The sequence below is a fragment of the Pipra filicauda genome, unplaced genomic scaffold (assembly GCF_003945595.2).
Source record: "Pipra filicauda isolate LSUMZ 115617 unplaced genomic scaffold, ASM394559v2 scaffold200_size1382263_pilon, whole genome shotgun sequence".
NCBI lineage: Eukaryota > Metazoa > Chordata > Aves > Passeriformes > Pipridae > Pipra > Pipra filicauda.
In genome coordinates this window covers 245,215-271,956 of record NW_024104311.1, presented here as the reverse complement: position 1 = coordinate 271,956, position 26,742 = coordinate 245,215, and the positions used below count along the sequence as shown (strand labels likewise).

General features: G+C 40.4%; 1 protein-coding gene across 2 annotated transcripts in view; it reads left to right on the top strand.

The window, feature by feature from the left end:
• LRRC1 (leucine rich repeat containing 1) overlaps positions 1 to 26,742 on the top strand; it is a 66,317-nt gene that overhangs the window by 16,795 nt on the left and 22,780 nt on the right. The window contains exons 1-3 of one of the 2 annotated variants that reach the window (XM_039380778.1): positions 12,001 to 12,053; positions 12,161 to 12,239; positions 15,390 to 15,479. In XM_039380778.1, the coding sequence (XP_039236712.1) occupies positions 12,026 to 12,053; positions 12,161 to 12,239; positions 15,390 to 15,479 (197 nt within the window). In that variant the 5' untranslated portion in view covers positions 12,001 to 12,025. Of the gene's footprint in view, positions 1 to 12,000; positions 12,054 to 12,160; positions 12,240 to 15,389; positions 15,480 to 26,742 lie in introns of those variants that run through there. The other variant, XM_027724701.2, reaches the window with a different exon arrangement.

Below are 26,742 nucleotides of genomic sequence, written 5' to 3'. Positions count from 1 at the left end.
ATCCCTTCAGGCAGGATCCCTCCAACTCTTTGTAGGTAGTTTGGGTGCCTGTACCATGCAGTGTTATTCGCCACCTAAGTAGTCCTAGTTTGTAGGCACTCAGGAAGGGTCAACAAGGAAACTCTTAAATGTGTCTTTCTTAAATTCTCAGGTGTTTTAAAATGCCCAAGGTATGCTAGTGTATGTTAAAATGTGCTATATAATGAATTCCTTTAGCAGTTTTTTGGTTAATAAGTGAATCTAGAACTACAAAAATCCTTCTAAGAAATAAAACTAAAAAATCTTCAGCTGATGTAAACTTGATGCTCCCTGTGATCTTGGGTGACCGTGAGAGTAGTCTCTGGGGAGGGTAAGGATAGCCTCAGTGAAGCAGAAGGAAAAAGATTTTGGGCAGTCTAGGAGCCGTATAGTCTTAAATTTTCCTGGATTATTTGCATGTTGGTGCTGTTTTTTATTCCTCTGCAAGGCCACGTGTTCATGCAGATTTTCCTAGGAAGCATCCCCACCGTGCTTTTCTAGTCTGATCGAGGCTGTCATTTGAGCAAAGGTTGAATGGATGAATCAATGATTGGAATATGAGGACAGGGAAGCTGTGCTAAGGAAACAGCATAGTGATAGTGAACACTCTGAAGGTTATTTGACAATCTGGGTTATCTCTGCCTCTTGGTATTAAGTTGTTCAAAAAGCTGATGTACTAGTTCTAAGGCTAAAACAAACTGACTTGTAGGATTTCAATAGCAGATGCGTGAGCTTCTGAGTTGCTGGCAAAGCATGTCTAAGCCTCGGAGTATTCCCCGAGAAATCTTCTGAAATAGATGCTTTACTGCTGCATGTCAGAAACTCCTGCTGGTTCCCTCAGACTCCTCAAGCTCAGTAAAACTTTTCCTGGATTCTCATGTCACAGTGGAATTTTGTGAAGACACTGGGTCAATGAAGTATCCTTGCTTGATGTTCCTGCAAAGCATTTGTCCCCCTGAAGGGCGCCAGTGCTTTGCATTGAGCTTCAGTGCAAGCCTTTGCTCTCCATGATAGGGGGAAAGATTCTGCTTTAAGCAGAGTCAGAAGTGCCTGTGTGCTATTTTTTTCTCCACAACACTTGCACACTCTCTCGGTCAAGTCCTGAAAGACCCTGGGATTCAGAAGGTCCAATCTCCAAAGGTAGAAAGATGTCCTTGAATTTCTGCAGTTTTTCCTTCTTGCCTCAGCTGGCACTTCATTAAGCTTCCCTCTCTCCCAAAGTGCATGCAGTGTGTTTCAGATCCCTGTGAGTTGTAGCGGGCTGCTTCCCATGCTGCTCATCACCCAGAGGTTTTTTTCAGTGACTCCATCCTCCCTTTTCTTCTTCCACAACCCCTGGAGGCCAAATTCTTAAAGCTTAGGGCCTTGCCATCTGAGATTCATTAAAATGTTAATGGCTTTTCTTGTTCTGTAGCTTCTTCTAGACAGGAGGGGCGATGCATAAAGTTTCTATAGTTAATTTAATGCATGCTGATATTTGGGATTATGTATATGATGTATGTATGCTGTGTTCTTGCAGGGGTGGTGTGTTCCTTTTTAGTATCCCTCTTCTTCAAGAAGGGGGTTTTTGTTTGCCTTTGACAAATATTAAATCCTCCAGACTTCAATGATGTGGTTTTGTCATGGTATTGTATGCTCCTTAAAATGCCCTGAAGGTGTTAATTTAACTGTAGTATTCTTATTTGAAAGAAATTTCCATCTTACCCATGTTTTCCCTTAACAGGTGAGCTGTGGAAGCCTGGATTTTTGTTTTTAATGTCATATACCTTTCACAGGCATTGACAGATAGTCTGCAGCTTGTTTTATTCAGCTCTTTTAACATAGGAAGAAATCACTGTGAGCTTTTACACTGGGCAGTGAATGCACTGGGCAGTATTAGGCACTGTGGTGGCTTTCTTACCCTTCCCAACTGCAGGAGTGCCATTTTAAGTGTCCCGCTATCCAACCCCTTCTTGGATGCAGGCTTCTGTAGGAGATGAGCCTCTTGCACTTCTATGTCTACCTGTGAGTTGCTGTCTCTGTGATCGAAGTCTAGTAGGCTTTTCTGCTGCTACTCTTGCTTCCACTGAATGTGCCTACCAAGGACTTGGTTATGCAAGCCCATAGCATCGCTGTGGTTGCTCTGTGCTGGCAGATTTGCATTACCTATCTGTGGTGACTCTCCAGCTGCCAGCAGGTAAGGGGCAGTCCTCTGTAGCCTTACAGTTTGGTGTTGTGTCCAAGCCTTGAGTCTCAAAACTCTAAAAAAGGTGCAAGTGTGTGTGCAATGGGAGAATGAAATGGATTTTTGTAATCTTGGTAGATAGGTTGTGCTGGTTCTTTTTGCTGACTCAGATCTCAGCTTTACTTTGTGAACTGAGGAGTGATGGCTTTGCTATGGCATCTACTGAGGAAATCTGTGTGTGGGCAGATCTTGTTAAGCCATATTTGGCTCTGCAAGATGCTTGATAACAAAATCTCAACATGGTTCTTTACTGTGATACCCAATAGGACTAATACTGTTTGTTTAATGTGTATGGTTTATATTTCATACCTACTGTAGAGGTGGATTCTTGCTACATGATATGCTAGTTACTACCCGTTTCTGTAGCTTATGGTTAAACTGAGCTTTTGACTGTATTGATAGTGTGGTTGTTCTGGACACAAGTCTTGTGACATCAAGATATCCTCATTCCAAAATAGTCTCTCCACACAGTTGCCAAATTATGGCATATACGCTGTCATTTATATGAAAATAATTACAGAATTAAAAAAAAGATAAATATGCTAATTTAGGATTACCCTAACAGTAAAGATGGTTCCTCAGAAGCCTGTCAATAGTCACAACACTATGTAAGGAGAGAGCTGCTGCTATGCAAGGTCTGAGCAGGGTCCAAGATTTTAAAAGTCAGTCTTTAGAAGACCAGTGTCCCACGTACTCCATGAGCCTTATTTTTATGTTTTCCTTGCTTCCAAAATGGATCACAGTTGCAAATTTAGAAACTTGTGTTTTCTTTTGTCTTCAGTTATCAGGGTACTTTCAGAACTCCACAGCAAGGGTATTTAACTGTTCTACTTTCAGTAGCAGGTGGTTTGATATTACTGCTTTTTATTTGAAGTGTTTATTCTTTTTAGCTGCTTTACAACCTAATTAAAAGACTCTTTAGAGATGTTGGTCATCCTCAGGACGCCACATTAATTGTGTATTGTGTGATAGGTACATTTTATTCAAAAAGTTATTCGGAGCTTCTTTAGAGGCTTGGGTGAGCCGGCAGCAGCTTTCCTCCAGAGCATCCATCAGTCCATCCTGCTGAAGAGCAGTGTAGACTCTTTGCTCTGCCCTCTAAGACTTCAGCTCACTTGTTTGTATCCATGCATGCACACATATGCTTACCCTTTTTAATTCAGCTGTCTGCTCTCAAAGACATACCTGTTATCTGTACTGTAGGATTATCTCCCTTCTGCCATCAAAGTGTTCCCCTTTTCCTCTCCTGCACTGAAAGCGGGATAACCAGTGTTTTTTCAAACTAGAAATTCTGACCAAGAAAAGGCTTGAACACTTGTTTCAGTTCAGCCTGGTCTGGTGACCCAGCTATTTTACAGTGAGGATATGAACTAATTAGGGAGAAGCACTCTTAGGTCTTCTGATCTTGTCCTGCAGTCTCACATGGGATCTGCTCTCTTGCCTGGCAGCTGCTGCTGTTGCTCTGTGCTCTTGCCTGGGATCTGGCTGTCCGCCTGTGCTCCACTTCCACAGCATCTGAGCAGAGACCTCCTCCATGAAATCCTCTTCTTCTCTGCCTGCCACCAGCCGCCCGGGCATGAATGTGCTGGTACAGGTCTGGTGGCAAATGGCAAAACCCAGAGTGCTGAGAAATAAGTGGGAATAGATGCTTTCTTGCTCAGTGGATAAGAAAAAAACCCCAAGTCAGCAAGCTGTGCTGGCAGGTGGAATAGTTGACAAATGCATCTATTTAGTTAACGTATGCAACTGCTGAATGTTGCTTATTTGCCTTCTGGACTGATTTGTGTCCGGTGAGCGCTTACGGACAAACAAGAATTGTTCTCCTACTCCTGCATGGACATGTCTTATCTGGTAGAAGAAAGCATCCTGTGAATACACTCACTGCAACCTTGGGTGTGTACATCTGAAAGTCATTGCATATTCCACCAGAGACTATTGTGTTTTGTATGGTGGTGGAGTATCTTAAGCTTCAGTCTGAGTCTGGCCGGTGACTGGTTTTGGGGATGTTTTTTTTGTGCTAATGAAAGCAAAGCAGACTTGGAGATAACAGAATTTTTCACCCTTTTAGATGGTTGCTTGTTAATAGTTGTTCTGCATGTTTGGATTTTTATGCTTTGGTTTTTTTTGACAAATCTTATTTCTTGTGACATACATTTCCTTTGTATTATCTCCCATTCCTCCCTTGAGGTTACTTTAAAACTTGTACTTAAAAACATTATCGTTTTAACGTCTTACACATGAATTTTAGGGCTCAATGTACAAAGCAACATTCCAGGGAAGAAAGAAACACCTGCTGCAGATTGCTTTTGGATTCTGGGCCTCTGTAGAGTATCACAGATGTTTAGAAAGTCTTGCTCGCTTTGAAAAAGTGATGTAAAAGTTGGGACTTGTGCATTTAGGTTGCTAAAATGAATTTGATGTTGGTAGGTTGGAGGAAGAGGAGAGCTTTATATGCAGCAAGAGAAGTAAGGTGAGAGAGAAATCACTGGACCTCATCCCTGAGCAGGGCTTCTCATCAAGGAGGGGAAGGAAGAAGCAGCAAGTGCTGACTGTGATTGAGAAAGAAAAGTGAAATCTCATGATGGAATAATTTAATTAGAGAAGTTTAGAAGGTGTCATTTTTAAATGGATTACAGAAAACTGGATTTTTCCATCATGGTATATTCTGCCATGTTTAACTTACTTTCTAAGGAGACTTTGCTAACGTACTTCCATGCATAACAGTTGTCTTCATCCAAATTCAAGGGAAGGCTGTAGAAAGGAACAAGACAAGTTGGGGACAGAAATCTTGGGACTGCCTGAAGTATCAGCTAGAGTGTTAAATGTCCGATGATATGTATAGAAGTGACATAAAATAAAGCGTTAATTTTCTGGATAATCTAGAGTAGATATCATAAAATGGCAATCTGCAAACAGGCATTGTTAGTTCTTGTATTCACAGAATTTTTAGTTTTTATGTTTTTACCCACCTTGCTTCTTAGACTAAAAGTATTTAATTCCTCTTATCTTCAAGGTCTAAGATGGAAATCCTTATAAAAATGTCTTCAAGCCTTGTTTAACTCTCCATTGGCATGTATAAGTAAAAAGGTAGAAGACCTAAATTTGTTGCCAAACTTGGGCTCTTTCACTTAGTTCACCTGGAACTATTGTTTCCTCGTGATCTGATCTTTGAGCTCCCCCTCTTCCTCTCCCCCCTATTTTTCTTCCTCTTTCCAGTCTACAGCTTCTTATCCTCTGTTACTGCTGCTTCCTGCAGCTGAGAAGGACAGTCTGTTGAATTACCACATCCTATCTGTTCAAAAACCAGCTTGTCCATGCAGAGTTTTCCTTCAAGTAACGTGCCTAATATCTACGTATCCGCGAAATGCTGAGGATTTTTTTCCCTGCTGCTCTCATTGTTTGGGAAAGGGATATATCCAGAAGCAGTGAGGAGGAGAAATGAGACATGTCTCTTCAGTTTCTTGTTAATTATACAGTAAGGGACTTACTTGAGAAAACCCAACCTGAACCTGCTGGTGAATTTTCCTTAAAGCTTTAAAGACAGGTCTTAAAAGTGGTGTACATCTTGTATTTTTTATATTCTCAGCCTCAGAGCGTGAAGAGGAAAATGTTACAACCTGTTCGAGAGCCACTTAATCTCAATAGACTTCACAAGAACTGTGTGACTCCTGTCACAATGTGCCTAGAAATTGTAGCACTTGATCTAAAGAGGTTGGTTACTTCAGTCTTCAGAGATAGTAGCAAAGCCTTCTGGTTTTAGAAGAAAGGAAACCTGTCTGATCATTGTGTATGACTGGATCTCAACATGAAAATGGAGGGAGAGGATGAGTAACCTTCCACCATCCCTTCCCCCTGGAGTCAGACCCTCTTGGAGCTGCACTTGGCTGCTTTTTGGAGGGTAGAGAAATGTGGTGGTGGTGGTGGTGTCTGTGAGACAACAGCCTGCTCAGCTGGGCTTTCCAGCTGGAGAGCCCTTCACAAAGGCAAACAAATATTTGCAGCACAAATTCCTACTTGAAAGGTATTTGACTAAGTGGGCAGTTTCCTTCCTCTCATGTTTGGAAGGTGGAGCAGGTGGAGAGCAGGACTGGAAAGCAGAACTTTCACAAGGGCAGGCCTCTCAGAGAAGCCTAAGAAGGTGGGTGGCACAGAGGAACTTCCATGGAAGCGATGAGAGAACCTTTAGTCTCCTAAATCACTTGAGCATTGCAGTGCTTAATGCTTCAATGGACCTTCTCTGTGTGTGTGTGTGTGTGTGTAAATACTGTAGTTGATAATGTATATTATATATATGAGGAGGGGGAAAAATCATCTGTGTATTGAATTGGATGGATGAGATCTGTTTTGCTGCTGGATATCTCTCTTGAGGGATAATGCTGCATGGATTCACATTCTTGGAGTCTAGAATGGGCTTCCCTGGGTATAAATTTGGTGTAAACCAATCAACTGCCTAATTACTAGTCACTAAGCAGTTAAAGCTGCTTGGCTTGTGTTGTGTATACCTGTTGGTGGGCCTTGCACTATGACTGTGTAGATCAGGTCTATTCAGTTGACTTTTGCTGGAATGTATGCAGTGTGCCAGCTCCAGCTCTCCTAAAGCACAGTGCTTTGTGTCTCCTTCATAGCTGGAAAATATGACAGCATCCAGTAGTTACTTCCTAGACTCGAGCATTGTGAACTCTCCCTAAGGAATGTGGTGCATCTCTCATGTCTGAGACTTCAGCAAAATTCTCGCAAAAATACTTTTTATTTTGAGCTAGAGTCACTGTGTGAGTAGCTCTGGTCTGGTAGCCCTGTTGTATCATAGGACTTTCCCAGACATTTCTATCATGATATTGATTAGGTATTGGAAATTGTGTTTGCTATTGCAGAATGTGTAAAGCGTGCTGGTGTGTAGGCTTTGGGTAGATGAAATATTATCAGTTCTTGAAATTCAATATAAAATGCTGCAAAATTGTGCCATGCAAAAGGATTTATCAGTTTAAAAATAAGATTATCTTCTCCCCCTACCCCTCCAGCCACTAGAGGAAGAAAAGTAGGGGAAGTACAGAATTCCCTAATGTCAAACTTGCTTCTAAAGTGACTTATACAGAGCTTGCTAAATCATTAGCAAATTCTTGTGCAAACTATAACAATAAACATCCGAAGAGGTTGTATTGAATGGAGAGGAGTACGCATGCCCTCTTGTATACATGACTGCCAGGCTTGATTTTGATCCACTTCTGCTACCACAACTTTTCTGCTACCAGTGTATTTGTACTGTCACATGTCACAGGGCTTATGCTTGGTTTATGGCTTTATTATTAGCAACGCTGCACAGTTTGTATGCTAGAACATCTGGGACATCATGTAGATGCAGAGTGTTCGTCAGAGTGTAGCATTAGAAGAATCCTAGATATTTAAGTAGGATTTGAGCTGGTTATCCAGCAGTGGCAAGAAAAGTATTCGACCTTACTGTTGCTGATATTGGCAGAGACATATATGTTAATGTCTGTAACGAAATAGAGTACTCCGCACTAATGGTGAAAACTTCATAATCCATCAAGAGACAAAAGAACTTCTTTATATATTTTAATATCCTCTGCTGCATTCCAGTTGATTATGTCAATGCTATTGTTATGTGCCATTATCTTCTCTGCTATAATTATCACTCATTTTTTTTGTCATATACTAAAATGCTGCTCGCCTATTCTCTTCTGAATTCTACAATTCAGTGTTACACTAGTCTTCATATATAGTGATAAAGTATCTGCTCCTAACTTGGTTGTGTTTTACCTGAGAAATCTTTTTAAGATGCCTTGCAATTAAAATGAGTTATATTTCAATCTTGTATAAATATATAATGATCCTCACTTCAAACAGTTGCACTGAATTTTTGTCCATCCTTTGTCCATACAGGCAGAGGAGAAAAGTGAATAGTGAAGGTATCAAGGGGGGAAAGAAAATGCACTTTACAGAATCAGAGAATGAGGAAGGTTGAAAAGGACCACAGTGGGTCATCTGAGGCAATCTCCCTGCTCCCATTGCACAGAGTTGTGTCTAGATGGTTCTTGAATATCTCCAGTGAGGGAGACTCCACAACCTCTCTGAGCAGTCTACTCCAGTGCTTGGTTACCTGCACAGTAAAGAAGTTCTTCCTCATCTTTAGGTGGAACTTCCTGTGCATCAGTTTTTGCCCCTCTTGTCCTACTGCTTGGCACCACCGAGAAGAGCCTGGCTCCATCCTCTTGACACCCTCCCTTCAAATACTTCACAGAATATGACAAGTTGGAAGGGACCCACAAGGATTGTCAAATCCAACCCTTAGCCCTGCACGGGGCCATTCCCAAGAATCACACCACGTGCCTGAGAGCATTGTCCAAATGCTTCTTGAACTCTGTCAGCCTTGGGGCTGTGAACACTTCCCCAGGGAGCCTGTTCCAGCGCCCAACCACCCTCTCGGTGAAAAACCTTTTTCTAATATCCAACCTAAACCTCCCCTGACACAACTTCAGGCCATTCCCTTGGGTCCTGTCACCAGTCAGCACTGAGAAGAGATCAGTGCCTGCCCCTCCTCTTCCCCTTAAAAGGAAGTTGTAGACTGCAATGAGGTCTCCCCTCAGTCTCCTCTTCTCCAGGCTGAACAGACCAAGTGACTTCAGCTGCTCCTCATACAGCTTCCCCTCAAGGCCCTTCACCATCTTCATTGCCTTCCTTTGGGCACTCTCTAATGGCTTAATATCTTTCTTATATTGTGGTGCCCAAAACTGCAGACAATATTCAAGGGGAGGCCACCCTAGTGCAGAGCAGAGCGGGACAATCACCTCCCTCGACTGTCTGATGATGCTTTGCCTGATGCCCCCCCCGGACATGGTTGGCCCTCCTGGCTGCCAGGGCACTGCTGACTCACATTCAACTTGCCATCGACCAGGACCCCCAGGTCCCTTTCCATGGCACTGCTTTCCAGCCTCTCATTCCCCAGTCTGTACAAACATCCAGGTTTGCCCCATCCCTGGTGCAGAATCCGGCACTTCCCCTCGTTGAACCTCATGTGGTTGGCGATTGCCCAGTTCTCTTAATTTGTTGAGGTCTCTCTGCAGGGCCTCCCCGCCTTTGAGGGAGTCAGCGGCTCCTCCCAGTTTTGTATCATCTGCAAACTTGCTTAGTATCCTTTCCAGTCCTGACTCCAAGTAATTTATGAAGGTGTTCAAGAGCAGAGGGCCTAAGATGGAGCCCTGTGGAACCTCACTAGTGACAAGTCACCAGTCTGATGTTCCCCCATTTACTATTACCCTCTGTGCTTGACCTGTCAGCCAGTTGCTCACCCACCACAATGTGTTTATCTAGCTGTGTGCTGGACATTTTATTCAGTTTGGCTCTAAGGTTATCATGGATGACAGTGTCAAAAGCCCTGCTGAAGTCAAGGTAGAAAATATGCAGTGCTTTCCCCTCATCCACCCAGGTAGTTGTTTCATTGTAGAAGGCAATCAGTTGGTGAAGCAGGATTTACCTTTAGTGAATCCATGCTGACTACTCCTGATCACCTTGTTAGAGGGTTTGATGTGAGGCTGACTGGCTGGCAGTTCCTTGGGTCTTCCTTATTACCTTTTTTTGAAGACCAGGGTGACATTTGCTTTCTTCCAGTCCTTAGACACCTCTCCTGATCCCCATGACCTTTTGAAGATGATTGTGAGCAGACTAGCCATGGTTTCCACCAGCTCCCTCAGCACTAGTGGAAGCATCTTGACAGGGCCCATGGACTTCTGGATAACAAGTCTGCCTAGGTCTTCTCTAACCCAGTCCTCCTTGACCAAGGGCAAGTCTTCCTTCCAACATGCATTTACCCTGGTCTCCTGGGTCAGAGATTATGTGCAAAAAATCCCATAAAAATGGAATTTCCCTTCTTTTCCTGTGTCTCTTAACATTTCTTACTGAAGAGTTTTGCTCATGTAGTGACGTCATAGTCTGGAAAAGCACATTTTATTTTCAAAACAGATTTAGTAATTTGTGAATGCATTCAGACTGTAAACAGTGCCTATACTGCCTTATTTCAAGTAGTATCCTGTACTGGAGTAATTCTTACTTAGCTCAGATACATATTGGCTTTTACAGATAATACCCAAGACTTTTGTAAAAGAAAAAAACTTATCAAAATAGTTTTGCTGAGAAGGAATATTTTCTGGGTTTTGTAGTACATAATACAGAAGTAGAAGAGAGATTATTTGCAGTATGGCAATGACATTATACTTTGGTGGAGGAAATCAGTAACATGATTAGTTTCAGAAACTTTGCCATTGAGGATTTACCTTCTGCTTTATATGCTGCATTTTTATGTATTTGTATTTTTTTCCTCAAACAAACTAGGATAGTTATTTTTACTTCAGCTTTGCTTTTTTCTGGTTTGCGTGTTTCTTTGTTTTTAATCTGTGAGAATGAGTCACACAGAAAAGTGTGTATCTGTGTGAAAGGGTTGTGTGTGTACATGAATGCAAGGTGAAAGTTAAAACATCTATTTGAATTGGTTTAGATTAGGAAGAAATTATTCACTGTGAGGGTAGTGAGGCACTGGAACAGGTTGCCTGGAGAAGTTGCAGATACCACATCCCTGGAAGGGTTCAAGGATAGATTGGGTGGGGCTCTGAGCAACCTGATGTAGTGAAAGGTATCCCTGCCTATGGTAGGGGGATTGGAACTACATGATCCCTTCCAATCCAAGCCATTCTGTGATTGGGTTCTGAGCTGGGAATCATTCAAAGTGGATGCATTTGCTCAGATTACTTGGTAAGAGATAAACGTGATGAGAAGGTACTTTCTTCCCTCCTACACTTCTTTCTCCATCACACCTCTTTTGGGGAGAAAAATCAACAAAATACATAAGGAGTCAATTCTGAGTTACTTAGGTAGGAAGAGACCTAACTTCCAAATTTTTTCCGACATATTTAGATCACACATGGCTGCTGAGGTCAATGGTACCACTTGCATGAGGAAAATCTATGCAGGCATTTCCCAAACTATTATTTGTGATGGGAATAGCAAGACGAGGAGATGGAGTAGACACAATGCTCTGTAGTAAAAATGGAAATAGCAAAAAAACTTGGAAACAGAATTCTAAGTTTTGCCTCTTCTTTTTTGAATTATTTTCAAAATGGATCATAAATCTTTATTTTGAGATTCGAGGAAACGGAAAGTATTTGTTTCAGTTTTGCTAGATCTCAGTGATGGTAAACAAGGACTTAATTAGAAGACCCACAGTGTATTTGTAGAGATACAGTTTGCTGTAAGAGGGCAAGAAAACAGTTTTATTTTTAAGACTTACCTGACTTCAGTAGGTAAACCTGTTATATCGAAGTTATTTGAAAAAAAAGGTCTGTTTCAAGATATTTCTTTACTTTCTGGCAATCTGAAATAGTGTACTAGTGCTTATTTGCACCTTGTCAGTTTGAATAATATTTTCAAATTGTCTGGCTTTAGTGTGAGGGTAGCTGGTTCATGAGTGTATGTTGCAGGTGGAAAGACTTGCACATTCTCTTCTTCTTTCCCTTGTTTTCCCTCCACACGTACTTTTTTCCACTACAGAGTATGGGCATGTGTTGATCAAATCACAAGAGGTTCGGATTATAATCGGTTGTTTAGGACAGTCCTAGCACATAGGTTGTCTGGTTTTTTTGATGGGCAGATCCTGATAAAGATCAGTCCAAGGACAGGTGATTAGTAGGAAGATGAACATGGAGCAGGAGGGGAAAATGGGATGTGAAAAAGCACAAAATGGCTCTGCTTCAATAGTTATGTACTTGGACATGAAGCATGTTGAAATGTCTTGAAAGATACCAAGGTAGCTCCTTGCCAGTGGCAAGTTACTCAATGTAATGAAGCAATAATTTCAGTGTAAATAAAGTACAGCTGCTGACAATTTTTTTTTCCTTTTTTTTTCTTCTGCAGATATTCCTGAAATACCAGAAAGCATCTCATTCTGCAGAGCACTACAGGTAGCAGATTTCAGTGGGAATCCCCTGACTAGGTAACTTCCACCTTCTTCTTAGTACTTGACATACCAGAATTGCAATTTTACTGTAACAATTACAATTTTAAATAAGTCCTTAAAAATTGTGATCTGTGCTGTCTATGTAATCTTCCCAACACTGCTTGTCTCTGGCAAGGACCGCAGCAAAAGTTTAGATGTAAAAAGTGATATGCATCTTTCCTGGGAGGAGATGAAATTTGTTAGTCAACCAGGAAAAATGTAAATCTGATTGTCTATAAAGTAATTTTCATTCCTTTTCTTATGTGCATAGGAATACCATGCTCATACTTGGGAGAGATAAAGCAATGGTTAGTGCAAATGCATTGGCACAAACCCAGGTGTCTGACGATTTGGAATAGACTGTAGATCAGCTGCTGCAGATAATGGCTTTTACTAATGATTAAAACTTGGACTAGCATTTCATCACTCTCCCATCAATTGGAACACAGCGACATGCAGTAACATGAGGCAGAAATGACTGTGTGTGTCAGTGGCTACTGTGTCTGCTGCCAGGCTGTGTTCTGATGAGCTGAGGTTTGGAGGTTATGTGCACTTTTAGTACAGAAGAGTTTTGTTTCTCTGCTCAATTTGCTGCAGAATTTGGAATTTATCTAGTGAAGTGAGGGTGGAGATGGCAAGGAAGAGAGGATCTGCTAGTTAAAGCTTTTACATACTATTTGGAGAACTATTTCTTAAGCCAACCATTGCCACAGAACTCCTTTGTGATGCTGAGCAAGTCACATAAGCCAGAGCGTTCATAGTGGGTGCTCACTGACCTGCTTTGCTTTGCACTGAGATGGTTAGGAATACTTGCAGGGTTAGCTGGCTGGCTGGTCTGCCAGAGTGCTGAGAAGCAGGAGTGTGTGTGTAATAGCTTAAGCTGCTGCAGTGGTTTCGCAAGATGGCTTCTTCCACGTGTGCAGCTTAGATTCTTCAGAAGTGCGCTTTGAATATCACCCATAGTGCTTCCTAAGTTCTCTGGAAAGTCACATCTCTGGGCATTAAAGGGACACTTGTGATCTTAATCCCTGTGGCTCTGTAGCCTATTTATACAGTGAGGATAATAATACCACAAAAATCCGGCAAAGCAAACTGACGCTGAACTGATGTTTGGATATGCAAGTGGTGAGGGTCATTGAACAGCTTTTTTCCAGGCATCAGTGTGCAGCATATAAAGCTCAGAGCTGCATCTTGGGGTATTGAAATCAAAACTGTCAGTAGTAGCGTTCTAGTTATTTTTCTTCATTTTTTGTGCTCAGTAAGGCCTGAGGCCTAGGTAATGTGTTTCCTCAAATAGTACTTGTAATGCACAGCTATAGCTTCGTGGAATTCACAAAAGAGTTTTTCAATGGTGTTGAAATAGATCTCCTACCTCTTTGTAGACAATTTAAGGGAATTTTAAAAATTCATGATGAAGTGGCTCCAAAGTGTATGTGTGTCCTGGAAAACATCACTCCAAGTTGGAAAGCACAGATACCAGAAGCTGTTCATGTTCGGTTGCCGGGTATTTCTGTCATGAGATCCAGAATTTCAGTTTTACCTGTATAACAACAGCATGTAAGTTTGGCACTGATTTGCCCAGGCAGAGTGAGAAAGTCTAGTAGTTATTTCCTTTTCTGTGTAATATTCTGGAAATTTTTTAGCCATTAATTCTTGTCCTTATTTCCTCTAAGCTTAAAAGCCAGTCGGAGATCTTCCTGATCAATGTCCTACCACTATTGCAGTGTATGTTGCCTCATTGTCAAACTTAAATGATTGATGAAACTGGAGCATTAAAACTGGCTGGTGGACCATTTTCCCAGCTGTTTTCAGATGATTTCAGGTTTATATTGATTAAAAGCAGGTGCATTTATTACAGTTTAGACTGGAAGTCCACTGCATGCTACAGATAGAATATAACAGTTCTAATTGGAAGGGACCTATTGTGATCATTGAGTCCAGCTATCTGTCAACTTCAGGGCTCAGCAAAAGATAATCAAACCATTTAACTCCACTCTTAAACCTGCTAGAGTCTAAGTGATAGTGAATTGTTCCAGTGAAGCTCACATTTTGAAGATATTGAACACGTTCTGTTAATAAGGTTCAGATAATGATCAGCACTGTAGTACAGAGTTGAGCACATGAAAAGCCTTCCCCCCTCCCTCCCCAATTTAATTTGCCTTTTTCCTTCTCCCCATCCCATTGAGCACAGTTATATTTGCCTGTAGGTGTGTGTCTCCCTTTGGCTAGTTGCCTGCAGGTCATATCATGTGCCTTGAGCTGAGTGATGGGGAGAGCAGGAGCCAAACCAAATTCTACAGCTTGAGCTTAGGTGGCATGCTCTGGGAGTCAAGCACAAGTTGGGTGGCTGGGCCAGGGGCTTCTTCTCCTTTACCTCATTGGCCCTATTACCCCATCCTGTCTCCTGTGCAACTGCAAACTGAGCTGCTTGGTGCGACTGGGCTGCCAGCGAGTAGTACAGGAATCCATCAGTGTGAAGGGAAGGGGGAGCCAAGCCTTGCAGGAGACCGACTGAGTGATAGACCTAAAGGCTTTGGTAACTTTGGGAGTGTTTTGCATATGACTGCATTTTATAGTGTAAGAAGGGAGGGATTACATGCTGTTGTGTTGTGAACCAGTAAATGTGGAATGCTGTAACACAGAACATTGTCTTCATAGTGAACAGACTGTTTCTTCAAAAAGCAGCAATTGAAGAGCAGCTTAGTATCTAATATAGAATGACCATGCTATAAGCATGTATGTAACTGAAGCCTGAATAAAAATAAATTTTAATTATTTTACCATTTGGTGATACAAGAAAATAATAGTAAAAAAGTTTTGGTTTTTTAATGTTTGATTTTCTTTTTAATTTTTGTGAAAATGCTTAAAATGTTCACAGTGCGTAACTACAGCTTTTTGAAGTTCCAAATTGGGGACAGGGAAGAGGGGGGCTGGGAGACAAGTATATTACCTATTCTTTGACACAGAATAAACTTTAAAGTCAGTAAATCATAGGTTTTTTTCTTATTATGATCCTTAGAATTCTCTGAGAGTCATGCTGAAGTCTGGGAACGTCTCCCTCTGTGTGTATTTGCTAAATAAACTCTTGTTCACATGAATGAGAATACTTCTGCTGGAAGTCCTTGATTTGAATTAATATCTCCGTAGGTTGCCTGAAAGCTTTCCTGAATTGCAGAATCTAACGTGTCTTTCAGTAAACGACATCTCTCTGCAAGCACTACCTGAAAACATTGGAAAGTAAGTTTTTTATACTATATTACTCCCTTAATTTATTTTCTCATTATTGTTATGCTTATTGTATCAATGACTTGCATAATTGTATGTGACACTCCTATAAAATTATTTACAGGTCTGTTCTTATTTTTTCTATTCTTTCAAGTCTGAGGGATCTGGTTAAAGAAACCCCTCGGCATTTTCACTTGACATTAGCAGGCTAATGCAGAATCTTCAGCATGTATGTGTATGGTTCAACTACTTTCTCTGTGATTTAGAGTAACTTGGAATTTTAGGTGCAAAATTAATTAGGTGTTTTGTGATGTCAATCTGACCTTTTGCTTTCCTACGTTGCAGTAGATCATTGATCCATTATTGTGAGCGTGTCAGATGGTTTGCAGCTTAGCTCAAAACCAGGCAATTGTTGGCACAAGAACAGATGGGTAAAAGCTGGCAGGGATCAGGATGGAAATTAGAAGGTTCATAACTAACTATGGGAGCAGTCTGGTTCTGAAAAAAAACTCCAGTGGGAGCTGTGGAGATGAAAGGAACAACTCTTAAAGGTGAAATTTTATAAGCTTTTAAGATGTGTTTGTTAACTCTGGAAAGTAGAGCAGAGTTGCAACGACAGACTTCCAAAGTGGAGACATGTGGAAAGTGAACAGTGTTTATCTGTCTCCTTTTGTCTGAAATGAACATTCATACTTTCAGAAGGGAAATCTCTGTCCTGTTAGTGGGGAGAAGGGTATCTTTTCCAGTTTGAAGGAGAAGAGGTAATTCCATGTTGCCTCAGTTGAATACATGAGAATGACTCTGCTAGTTCATCTCAAAGGCTCATCTACCCCAACTTCCTTCTACAGTTACAGTAAGTAGATGCCTAGTGAGAATTAAAAAGAAAAGTGTGTATTTGATGATTTCTCTTTGCATCCTCTGACTGTTTCTGGTTCAGAGGACTTCCTGAGCTTAAGAGTTTTGGTTTATCTAATTGATAGCCCATAGTGAATCTCTCTTCAACGTACTTGTCCAGTTTCTCCTTGAGCATGCGTAGACATCTTTAGTATTCTCCCCTGGCAAATAGCTGCACAGGTCTATTACCCTTTGCATTGATTTGTTGTTGGTTCAGTCAATTCCAGCTGTTTCTAAACAGGAGTCTTCTTGAAAGGATTTTAATAATAAGAGCCCCTGCAATGTAGTCAAGTTCAGACGAGGATTACTTTAGCCACTTCTCATGGGTATGAAAGCTGTCAACTGGAACCATTCCAGCAGGAAGGGAAGCAGAAAATGTCCTTTGAAACCTTCTGCAAGCACTAACCCGTAGAGTTAATGTGCACCCAGTGACTAGGGGAAAGTCTTACCTAAAAATTGCATGGGCCAAGGCTTTTGTGACATTCTTCCTGTTCTGTAGAAGTCCACAAAACTTTTCATGCAGCTTTTCCAGCACTAGCAGCTAAAAACAGACCTGTTCAGACTTTGCAGTTACTGAAAACCAAGGTCAAAAATTTGGGATCCTGCCTGATTCTGAAAATAAATATAAGAAACATGACAAGCTGAAATGATTGCCAAAGCATGAGGTGGGCTGCTGCTTTGCAGACAGTAGCTAGAGGAAGGTTGCTGGCTTCCTTGAGAGCTCACTGGCTGTGGTGGCTGTGGCTTCTTGCTTGTCCTACCTGTCATTTGGTAGTGTGAGTGGTGAAAGACTCTGTTCTGGAGCAAATGACTGGAAACGACTTTGGTTAAAATGGGGATACCAGAGGTTTGTAGAGATGTCAGTATATGGAGCTGTGCAAGAAAAAAAAGTAAAAATTTGCCTCATACTGGTCCTAAGCAGTTCATGGAAATGCTGTCATACTATTTCCAGCCCTGTGTGAGCTGTTGCAGAACAGAGCAGTGTAAGCCCTCCTCCCTCAAGGTCAGTATTGATTCCCAGTATTGAAGCTAAAAATCTGGGGTTCTCACTTGCATCAGGAAGACCCATGTGCTCATCCTGGTGGTCTTGGAGATTTCTTCTGAGATATAGACATTTATTCAAGTCTGACAGGCCTGCTTTGATCTGGGAAGTGTTCCCACATTTGCTGTCTAGAATATGAATATTGTATTTTTCCAAAAACACTTTAATCTCATTAGTAGAGGTTTTTATTATCAAGTTTATGCTTAAAGAAGCAGAGACAAATGTGTGGGACTCTTGTTTTTTTTCTCATCAGGTATTCCCAGTAGGTGGGAATCTGGCAGTTGGAAAGTCAACAGTAAGCTTGTACTAAGGTTGGATGCTTTTGAACTCAGAAGAATGTTAATGTAGCATGAGGGAAACTCATGGGGTATCCACCCAAAATGTAACTGTTCCTGAAGTGTGTTGAGGAATGTCTTGGCAACAGATAGAGATCCTGTCTGGTTCCAACTGGAAATTATTGGGAAGTCATCTTTGTAGCGAACTAGCAACCTGAAGTCCTTATAGATTGCTTCTGAGAGGGAATTTTACTGGATTTTTAGCATTAGATACTTAGGTTAGAGATTTGTTTTTTTTCAGTCTGGCTACCAACAAGTGCAACTTTCCTTTTTTAGTTTACAAAATTTTCATCATTTATTGCAAGTATATTTGATGGTGCAGCCAACCAACCTGCGTTTGGTAAAAGTAATGAAATGCTCTGTGGCTTCTCCAAAGGTTGCATACTTGTACTCTTTGTCTCCTCCTTTGTTCTACTGGGACCCAAAAAGTGGTGGGAATTAGAAGGTAATGCTAATTGTGTTTTTCTGACTGAACAGACTAAGTAAAGCTCTTAAAAGTGTTTGGATATGTTTGCAAATGCCTTACTGGAGTTTCAGTGTCCTTTGGATAATAATGCATGGTGTTATTTTTTGGAATAGGCTGGACCTGTGTGCACTCTGTGTGAGATCTGTCAAATAGTGAGCAAACAAAAAAACCATACTGGTGTTTTATTCTACTCTAGTTGGGCATGTTTGGGGAAAAATTTGAAGTCCATGTGCTTTTTGCAGGTCTTCTAATGACTAGAGCATGCGGAAACTTGGGGAAATGCATCCTAATTTCTTAGGTTCTTCTTATGGTGCTTATGGTGCTTTCTAGAAAGCTGCCTAATACAGCCAGTGAAATCTCATTCATCTTCGTGTAGTACCGTGATCAGTGTATACTTAGGGTCTTTTTTTGTTTCTTTTTTTTAGCTACCTACTTAAAATCTTGTGGCAATGCAAATTTGCCTTACTGTCTTAATGGGGAAAGCAGCAAAAGCATTGGCAAATACTTTACAAACAGTAGTAATTTAAATGTTAGTAAGAAAGTTCTTCCTAATGGCAGATAATAGACTTGAATTGTCTTGCGGTGAGCCATTAGTGGAAGTGTGTCTTCCTTGTGAATTCGGATATTCAATCTGTTTTTCCCATGGTCTGATGTATAAGGTGAGTGACTGCCAGACTTCAACTTCACTGTCCCAGGCCAGTGGCTGAGCTTGTTCAAACCATTGATATGTAGAGTTCCATTAATATTTTTACTGTGCCATTAAGAATTCTTCTGCACAGACCTTTTATATTTTTCTTTTCCTTTGTGTTGCTAAAAGGAGTATTTTTAAGGGTCACAACTGGATGTTTGAAGAACATAGGCAGGGCCTTCTTTGAACATTTTGCCTCTCCTTGTGCTTATTCATAGCCATGCTCAGACTATGTCAGCTTTTCTTAGTCTGTGTGACCACTTCAATCGGCTTATCCAGTTCTGGTATATGTGCTGACAGTTTTTCCCTGCTGGATGTAGCCTTCCTCTTTTAAGCTCATGTATTGTTTCAGGGCTTGCTAAAAATATGTGTGATACACTACTCTAGGACTGGATAAAATATCTTAATGTTACCAGTGCTCCTTTTTGTGTTTCTCTGTGATTTGTGTTCTCCTAACTTGTAGTTTGGTTGCTCTCTGGAGTAAAACAGTGAGTGTTAATACATGTGAGATACTTAAGCTAATAATTAGGTGGGTGCAGCTTGGAGCAGTACTTGTCCTGTTGGGTAGTTGAACTATTTGGAGAAACAAGTTACGCCATTTAAGCTGTGAGTAGGAGTGTCTTTTACAGCATTTCTCAGTCTAATGAGAGCAAGTGTAATTTCCTTGCCTATTCTGCAGGACTCTGTGTGTCTGTAGAGCTGCCTAACAAGCAGGCATAACCTGTTCCTCCCAGCATTGGTAACATTTAGGAATTTCCACTTACTTCTAGGGTTTCTCTTCAATACTTACTTATTTGTGTAGCACCCAAAGCACAAGGCATGACTGAAATTCAAAAATCAGAGTATTTGTATGTAAGGGTATTTGAGTAAATCGAGGCTTCCTAGGGCATGCCTTACAGTAGTAGCATAAATAATCTAATGTCTGTCTGTCCCTAGCACCTTCTTTGTCCATATGTGTTCATTCTCTAATGTTGGCTTCAGCTCACTGTGACATTGGCTTTTTACCAGCAAAGATTTGTGATTTTAGAGAGCCATATAGTGCTGCTTTTCAGGTTATCTTACAGAGGGCACATTATTATTTATTTGTAGTTCTTAGGCTTGAATGAGATCCAGTTACCTTCTTTGGAAAGCCTTTTATGTATGTCTCTGATGTTTAATCTAGCTTTGGACTCTCAGGAGGGTGCTTCACGAGGAATTGTCCTTAGCTGAAAAACCAGTCCTTTCAGCATGAAATGCATGTTTGAAAAAGACAGTTATCTGTCAAATTCTGTGGGGACAACAAAATCAACAAGCTTCTTAAATGACTGAAGCAAAGGGCAGAGCTTCACTACTGTGCTTTAAATTACAATTTAAGAGCTGCTGTCCATCAGCACACCAGACATCTAACTGATACCCAGTTTTTAGCTTTCACAATTTTTTCAGCAGTCTTGTCTGTGCACGGAAAAGATAAAGATTGCCAGATTACTTTTAGTTTTTTTGGATGCTAAGCTTTAAATTATGAGATTATTCATGACTGGCAGGAAGGGTATTTTGAAAGTTCCCTACGTGGTAAATAAAAAAAGCTTTCCTCCGCCATACGCAGTCTTTATTCCTCCCCTGAATATGTACAGATGGTCTCTTACTTGAACATGATCTTGAAATCCTGAGAATTCAACAAAAGATCATAGAAATATAATGATTTGTAGTATCCCCATCATTCACAGCCTCCCCTTCCCCTTTTTTGTTTTTCTTCAAGAGGACTGCACAGTCTCTGATAAAAGAAAGTAGGATAGCCTTATTTTGGCTTTAGAAACTTTTAACGTGGGGAGGGTGAATTTCTTTAGATGGGAAGGATATTCTGATGCCTATGACTGATGAGTCTGGTTTACCCCCAAGCTGCAAGCAGGCTGAAAGGATCTGTGGACCTTACTACTGAAAGGGAATTACCAGGTAAGCAGAGAACTTTTCCTCTTAACGTTTGCAGCTAGCAGGTAGAATGCTGGAACAGGCATTTCATTGTGAAAGTGAAAATAATGAAAAGAATAGAACAAATGTTGCTGCAGTTAGCACTGTTTTGCAGAAAGATTTGTTATAGGCGTGCTTTTCAACAGTCATGGAACCATAGATATCCAGAGATTTCGCCTTAGTCACTGAACGTGGTGGTTTTGCATATATATGTTTAATTCTAGAGGTTTTGAAGTTTTCAGCAGTCTCTGAACCAGAGTCTCTAATGTTGATTGGAATATAGGAATAGCTGGAGAGAGTAAAAGGTCTTCAAAGGGCAGGGTGACATGCTCAATGCAGATGATCCAGAAGCAGATCAGAATGGCATGCTAATCCTGATAACGGATTCCTGGGCCAGTCCTTGCCTGTGTTTTTCTTAGTGTATGCTTGGATGTCTCAAGTGTAGATTACACATCTGGTAGCATCACACAGAATGGAAAATGTTCTTAAAATTGTGTGGAATAAGACAATGTAATTCTGTTTTCAGGTTTAGCATAGTAATGTCTGATTAACATATGGTCTTACATGATTCAGCAGAAGTGAGGGGGAGGGTTATCTTGCAAATACATAGGAGAAGAACTGGATGTAAGTGGTCTGGCCAGGCTGATATAAGTAGTATTAAAAAAAGTATTAAAAGCTCTTATTCTGGTTTATCTGAATTTAGCATGGCAAGTAATATTTACAGAGTCTGAGTTGCTAGAGCATTCAGTGATAATCACGGCTGTTTGGTAACTGCCAAAACTGGATGTAAAGGAACTCAGAAGTTTACTTCAGGAACCCTTTAGCAATGCAATAGTGAATGCAGTGCCATCTGACCTTTAAGTAAGAGATATTGCATCCTGTATGTTACACAAGAAAAAAAAATTAGCACATATTTAGCGGTATTTTTTTGAAATTAAATAATTCCATTTTTATTGAAGTTGTTGAAGATTGATGTTGCATGAGTGGAATGGAAGATATTTTGAAAATGAAATCATGTCGTAATAGTGAATTGGCTTAACCTTTGCAGTCTGTGTCAGTAATCTTGATAAGCAAATTAGACAATGTTTGGTTAAAGCATTCAAAAGTGAACAGGCTGAGCTGTAATTATGAATCTCTCTTTTCTTCTTGATTATGCCTTTTGAGGGGTTCCTGTCCATTCTTTTGGTCCATGCGTGTTGCTGTGCGTGAGGGAGAGAGAGCAGAGCTTGAAAGCCAAGCTTATGTAGAAAGCTAGTCTTAACTAGCATCTTAGACTACCTCCGTAACATATTTAGCGAATTCCTTGGCCATAAACTGTGGAACTTTACTCTGTTTTTAAAATTTGTATGTTACTTGTACTACTGGTGATCTGTTTAGGCTTTCCTCCAGAGAGTGGCTGAAAGATACTGGTTTTTTATCCTGTTTTTACTTGTGGAAGATCTGTAGATTTTTACAAGCCAATTAATCATATTGACAATTCAATTCAAGTAACTAACTATGCAATGCTCTTTCTCTGGCTTTCAATGCCTTTGCTGTTTAAGTCTAGGATGAAAAAATTATTAGCTTTACTTTTTTTGTGCCTGTTTAAAATTAGTCTTCCAAGGAAGGAGTATTTCCCTCCTGTAATTTGTGTCCACTTCTCCCAGCTCTGTAGAAAGTGGCAGGTATTAAGACCATAATCCTTAATTTCAGATTTTGTTATGAGAATTGTTCTTACTAAAATGCTGCTCTGCTTGTCAAACTCCAGAAATGAGCTGCTAAAGAAAACCATATGTACCTTTCCCCTGAATATGATACACTTAAATTTGAGAGGGAAGAAGAGTGTGTAATTTCGATACAAGTTACATCAAGTTACTCTGTCTCCAAAAAAGAGGAGGGGGAAAGCTCTTGAAGATGATTTCTGGATGAATGGTTTTTAATAATGCTAGTGAGACATAATAACAGTTTCATCAAACCAAATCTAGTTACCTTGCTTTCTAGTTGTTTTTTCAACTTCCCTTGTATTCTGAGGTAGAACTATAGGACTTCATGTGTGTGAAGATAGTTTGGTAGTGCCCTCATTTTGGAAATTCATACTTCCTGTAATTTCTGGCTCACATAAGATTTTGCGAGATTCATTACCTAAGAATTTGCAAAAATATCTTTCCCATATTGCATGGTGTGGACAGGTCTCTGTCTTTCAACTCTACCAGATTAATTTTATGAAGATTTATCAGTGCTCTTTATCATTCACACTGTAAAACAGGTTTCTGTAACCAAAGCATAACCAAGGCAGGACTATTGTATTATTTGTAGGTTATCGTATAATGGATATGAATTGTTAGGTTCTTTCATGGTAACTTTGTCTAATTGTATGTCAGCATTATGCAGTAGTTGGAAACAAATAAGCATGTAGTGTTGAACCTTGTAAGAAGAAGGGCAAAATCCATACCTTAAGCATATAGACCATGAACTACATGGTTATGTGTTCAGAGACTCTTAGGAAATTCACAAAGCATATATGGCATGTTCAGGAAGCATATATGGCTTCCCTAGATGGCTAATGTTGCTTTTGTTGCATTGAAAATATCATTACACCAAAAATCCACATGGAGCTGGTTGTTCAGACACTGAGGCAAGATATGTTGCTGGCAGGTAGAGTAGTTGTGGGTGAAATACAGCAGACTGAGGGAAGAACTGAAGTGGTAGTTAACTCTGCTACAGGAACTCTTGAAACCATCCAAGTTTAAGCATCTTGGTAGAATTTGGTAGAATGGGTTGGAAGGGAACTTCAGAGATCATCTAGTCCAACCTTCCTGTTATGGACAGAAACTTCTTTTGGTTGCTCAAAGCCCTTTACAACATGACCTTTGAATGCTTTTAGGGGTGGGGCATCTACAACTTCTCTGGGTACCCTGTAACGTGTCTCACAACGCTCACTGTAAAAAAATTTCTTCTCCAGACTGAACAATGCCAACTCTGAGCCTGTCTTCATAGGAGAGGTGCTCTAATCCTCTCACTGCTTTTGTGGCCCTGCTCTGGACCCATTCCAGCAGGTCTGTTCCTTTCCTGTGCTGGGGCCCCCAGGGCTGGATGCAGTGCTCCAGGTGGGATCTCACCAGAGCAGAGTAGAATCACTTCCCTCAACCTGCTGGCCACATTTTTTTTGATGCAGTCCAGGATATGGTTGATCTAGGGGCTGGAGTTTAGAGATTGGTCTTTTCAGGGTCTTTGTGCAGTTGGTGATACAGTCAATGAAGCGAGGAGAAGAGAAAGAGGCTTCTTTTTGGAGTGTCTTGGAACAGGAGCCTATCTTGAAGGTACGTACTGTACCTTTACATACGTGTCGTCTGAATAAGTGGTATTTTACAATGCTATTTTATGTGATAGCTTTCAGATTTTCACATTTTAAGTTGCACCTAGGTTTGCTGGGAGCCGTTTCTCTAACTGGTCAAAATTTAAGAATAATGAGTCACAAATTTCCTTTAATTTTCTGACCTCTCTGTCAGATGGATCCACCTTAAACATAACATTTCAGTCTAATGGTGCAGCTTTGCTGGTTTAAACTTAATAGACTTAGTCTGTATTTTACATTACTTGGTGGCTAGCTTCATGTTTCTTATTGGGGTCGACTTTCATTGGATTTGGACTTAAGACCTTGGAAGAAGTAGAAAGAATAGAGTAAAGAGTGTGGGGCAGTGTCTTTTTTTTGTTCCAGGGTAGAGTTAGGGTTGTGAGCATGCTGTGGGTGAGAATAGCTGTAGAATAAATGAAGCATTTATCCTTCAGAAAGCTGTGTCATTAGAGATGAAAACATAACCTGATAGGTAGTTTAATCCCGTAAGAAGAGAACTCACCTGGGACTGTGGTGGGCCACAGTCTCCAAAATGCATGGAATGTGTTTGAGTGCAGAGGTGGCTGTGTGTGGGTACTTGCAAGGACACAGCTACCCAGGGAGTCCCCACAGCACTGCAGTACAGCTGCCTTCCTTGCACCGTCTTGGCACTCATACTAACCCAGGTGTTTAAGGGGATTTATTCTGTGTTGGATTAGGGATCTGTGTTACTCTCCTTGCTGGGATATTTTTAAACAAGATCAATTTCCTGAGCTGATTCACTGGCCTGGCCCAGTTTAATGATACTATAAGGCTGGTTAAGATGGTGGTTCCCAAGTTCTTGCTGTTGAACATGGTTTTCCTAACAAAGATTTCTGTTTGGCCTCAGCCAAAGTGGTGTCTGAGATAAGAAAAGAAATTAAGAGATTGCACCATTTTACTCATTAACGCTTCAGTGTGACCAGGAGGGAGATAAGTAGATGGTGGGTGATGTGTAAACACAAGATTACAAAGCAGCTTGTCGGTGTGTGCATCCTTTTTGTATTCTCTTGATAAAAATGAGTCATAGGCCTCACCTAATATGAGTTTGAAGAGAAAGTGCAAAATTTAAAGGAAGATTGGACTAGGTTTCTAGAAAACCTGAAACAAAAATATAATGGCAGTCTGTGGGTGTCAATGTGAGTAAGATCAGACTCACATTCCTCTTGGATATAAATGGTTCTCCATCACCCCTTCCCTCTTTCCCTTCACTTGTTTGGTTTCTGTGAGGATGTCAAATACCATGTCCCATCTTGACTTGTGTTTTATAGTGTTAAAATTTTTACATGTGAGTTTTCTCTTGTGTTGTTGGAATGATGGCTACCTTATTACCTTCTTTCTGTCATTGATTTTGAGTGGCGGTAGCTGAGTTATTCTCACTTAACCTTTAATTGGATTTGTAATAGGCTTCTTCACCTATATGGGATATTTAAACTGTACTTTTTCTGAAGGAGTACAGAACCCACTGGATAAAATGTGTTTATTTTAAAAGCTGGAGAGGGCTGCTGAGACTGTAATCAAAACTCCTGAGATTTCATTCACTATTTTCTGAATGCACTACAAAATATGTGTTTGAAATAAGGATTTATTTTTCAGACACTATCCGGAGTCAATCCATGAAAAATTTTCATTTCTTTTTGATAAGTCATTATATCAGTTCTGTTGTTTTTCTCTGCTTAGATAGCTGTATTGGAGTTGCATGTGAAGATTTTTTTTTTTTGTTTTGGTTTTTTTGTTGTTGTTTTGTTTTGTTTGTTTTTTTTTGTTTTGGTTTGGTTTTTGGGTTTTTTTTTTTTTAGTTTTACTGAGCTGATTTTTTACTGGGGCTAACTAATGATCCTGTAGTTCAGTATGTTGGTACTGTGTGAGATGAAAAAAAATTAAATTTTTATGGTGTAAATGTAAGGGCTTCTTTTTTTTCCTAAGGTGTACACATTTAGACTTAATGTGTTTCAAAATTAGTGGAATTCTTGTTTCTAAACTAGATTTTATTTAAGACCTAACCACTGTCCCCCTTCTGTGCACACTGGGATGGAACATATTCTGTTGCAGAAAACTCCTTATTTGCAATCACCATATCTGATTTTTGTTTTTCCCTGTGATGGTGGAGGATTAGAGCAGATTATAGTGTTGGGATAATGTCTGACTCCTTGTGTTCCATTTAGTCATAAATAAACCCCTGAGAAATCTGAATGTTGCTATGGTGATGTTAGTAAAAGCCCGGGATATGGAGTAAGTGAGCCGCTTAGAAGCATAATGTCACTCACAGTAATGAGCAGGCGTCATTAGAACAGTGATGGGTTTACCTGGTGCTCTGTAACTTTGGTAGCCCGTGACAGATTCTGAAAGCAAGTAAGTGAATGCAATTCAAATGAGTATGCTCTGTTCAGTAAATTGCAGCTACAGACCTCTTAACAAATGGAAATTTGTGTTTTGTCTGTTTACTTTCTAGCTTTAATCTATTGCCTATCACAGAGAAACATGCAAGAACTTAGTCTTTGTATTCTGCCTTTCCCATCAGGGACTGGTTGAACTAAAACAACAAAAAACCACT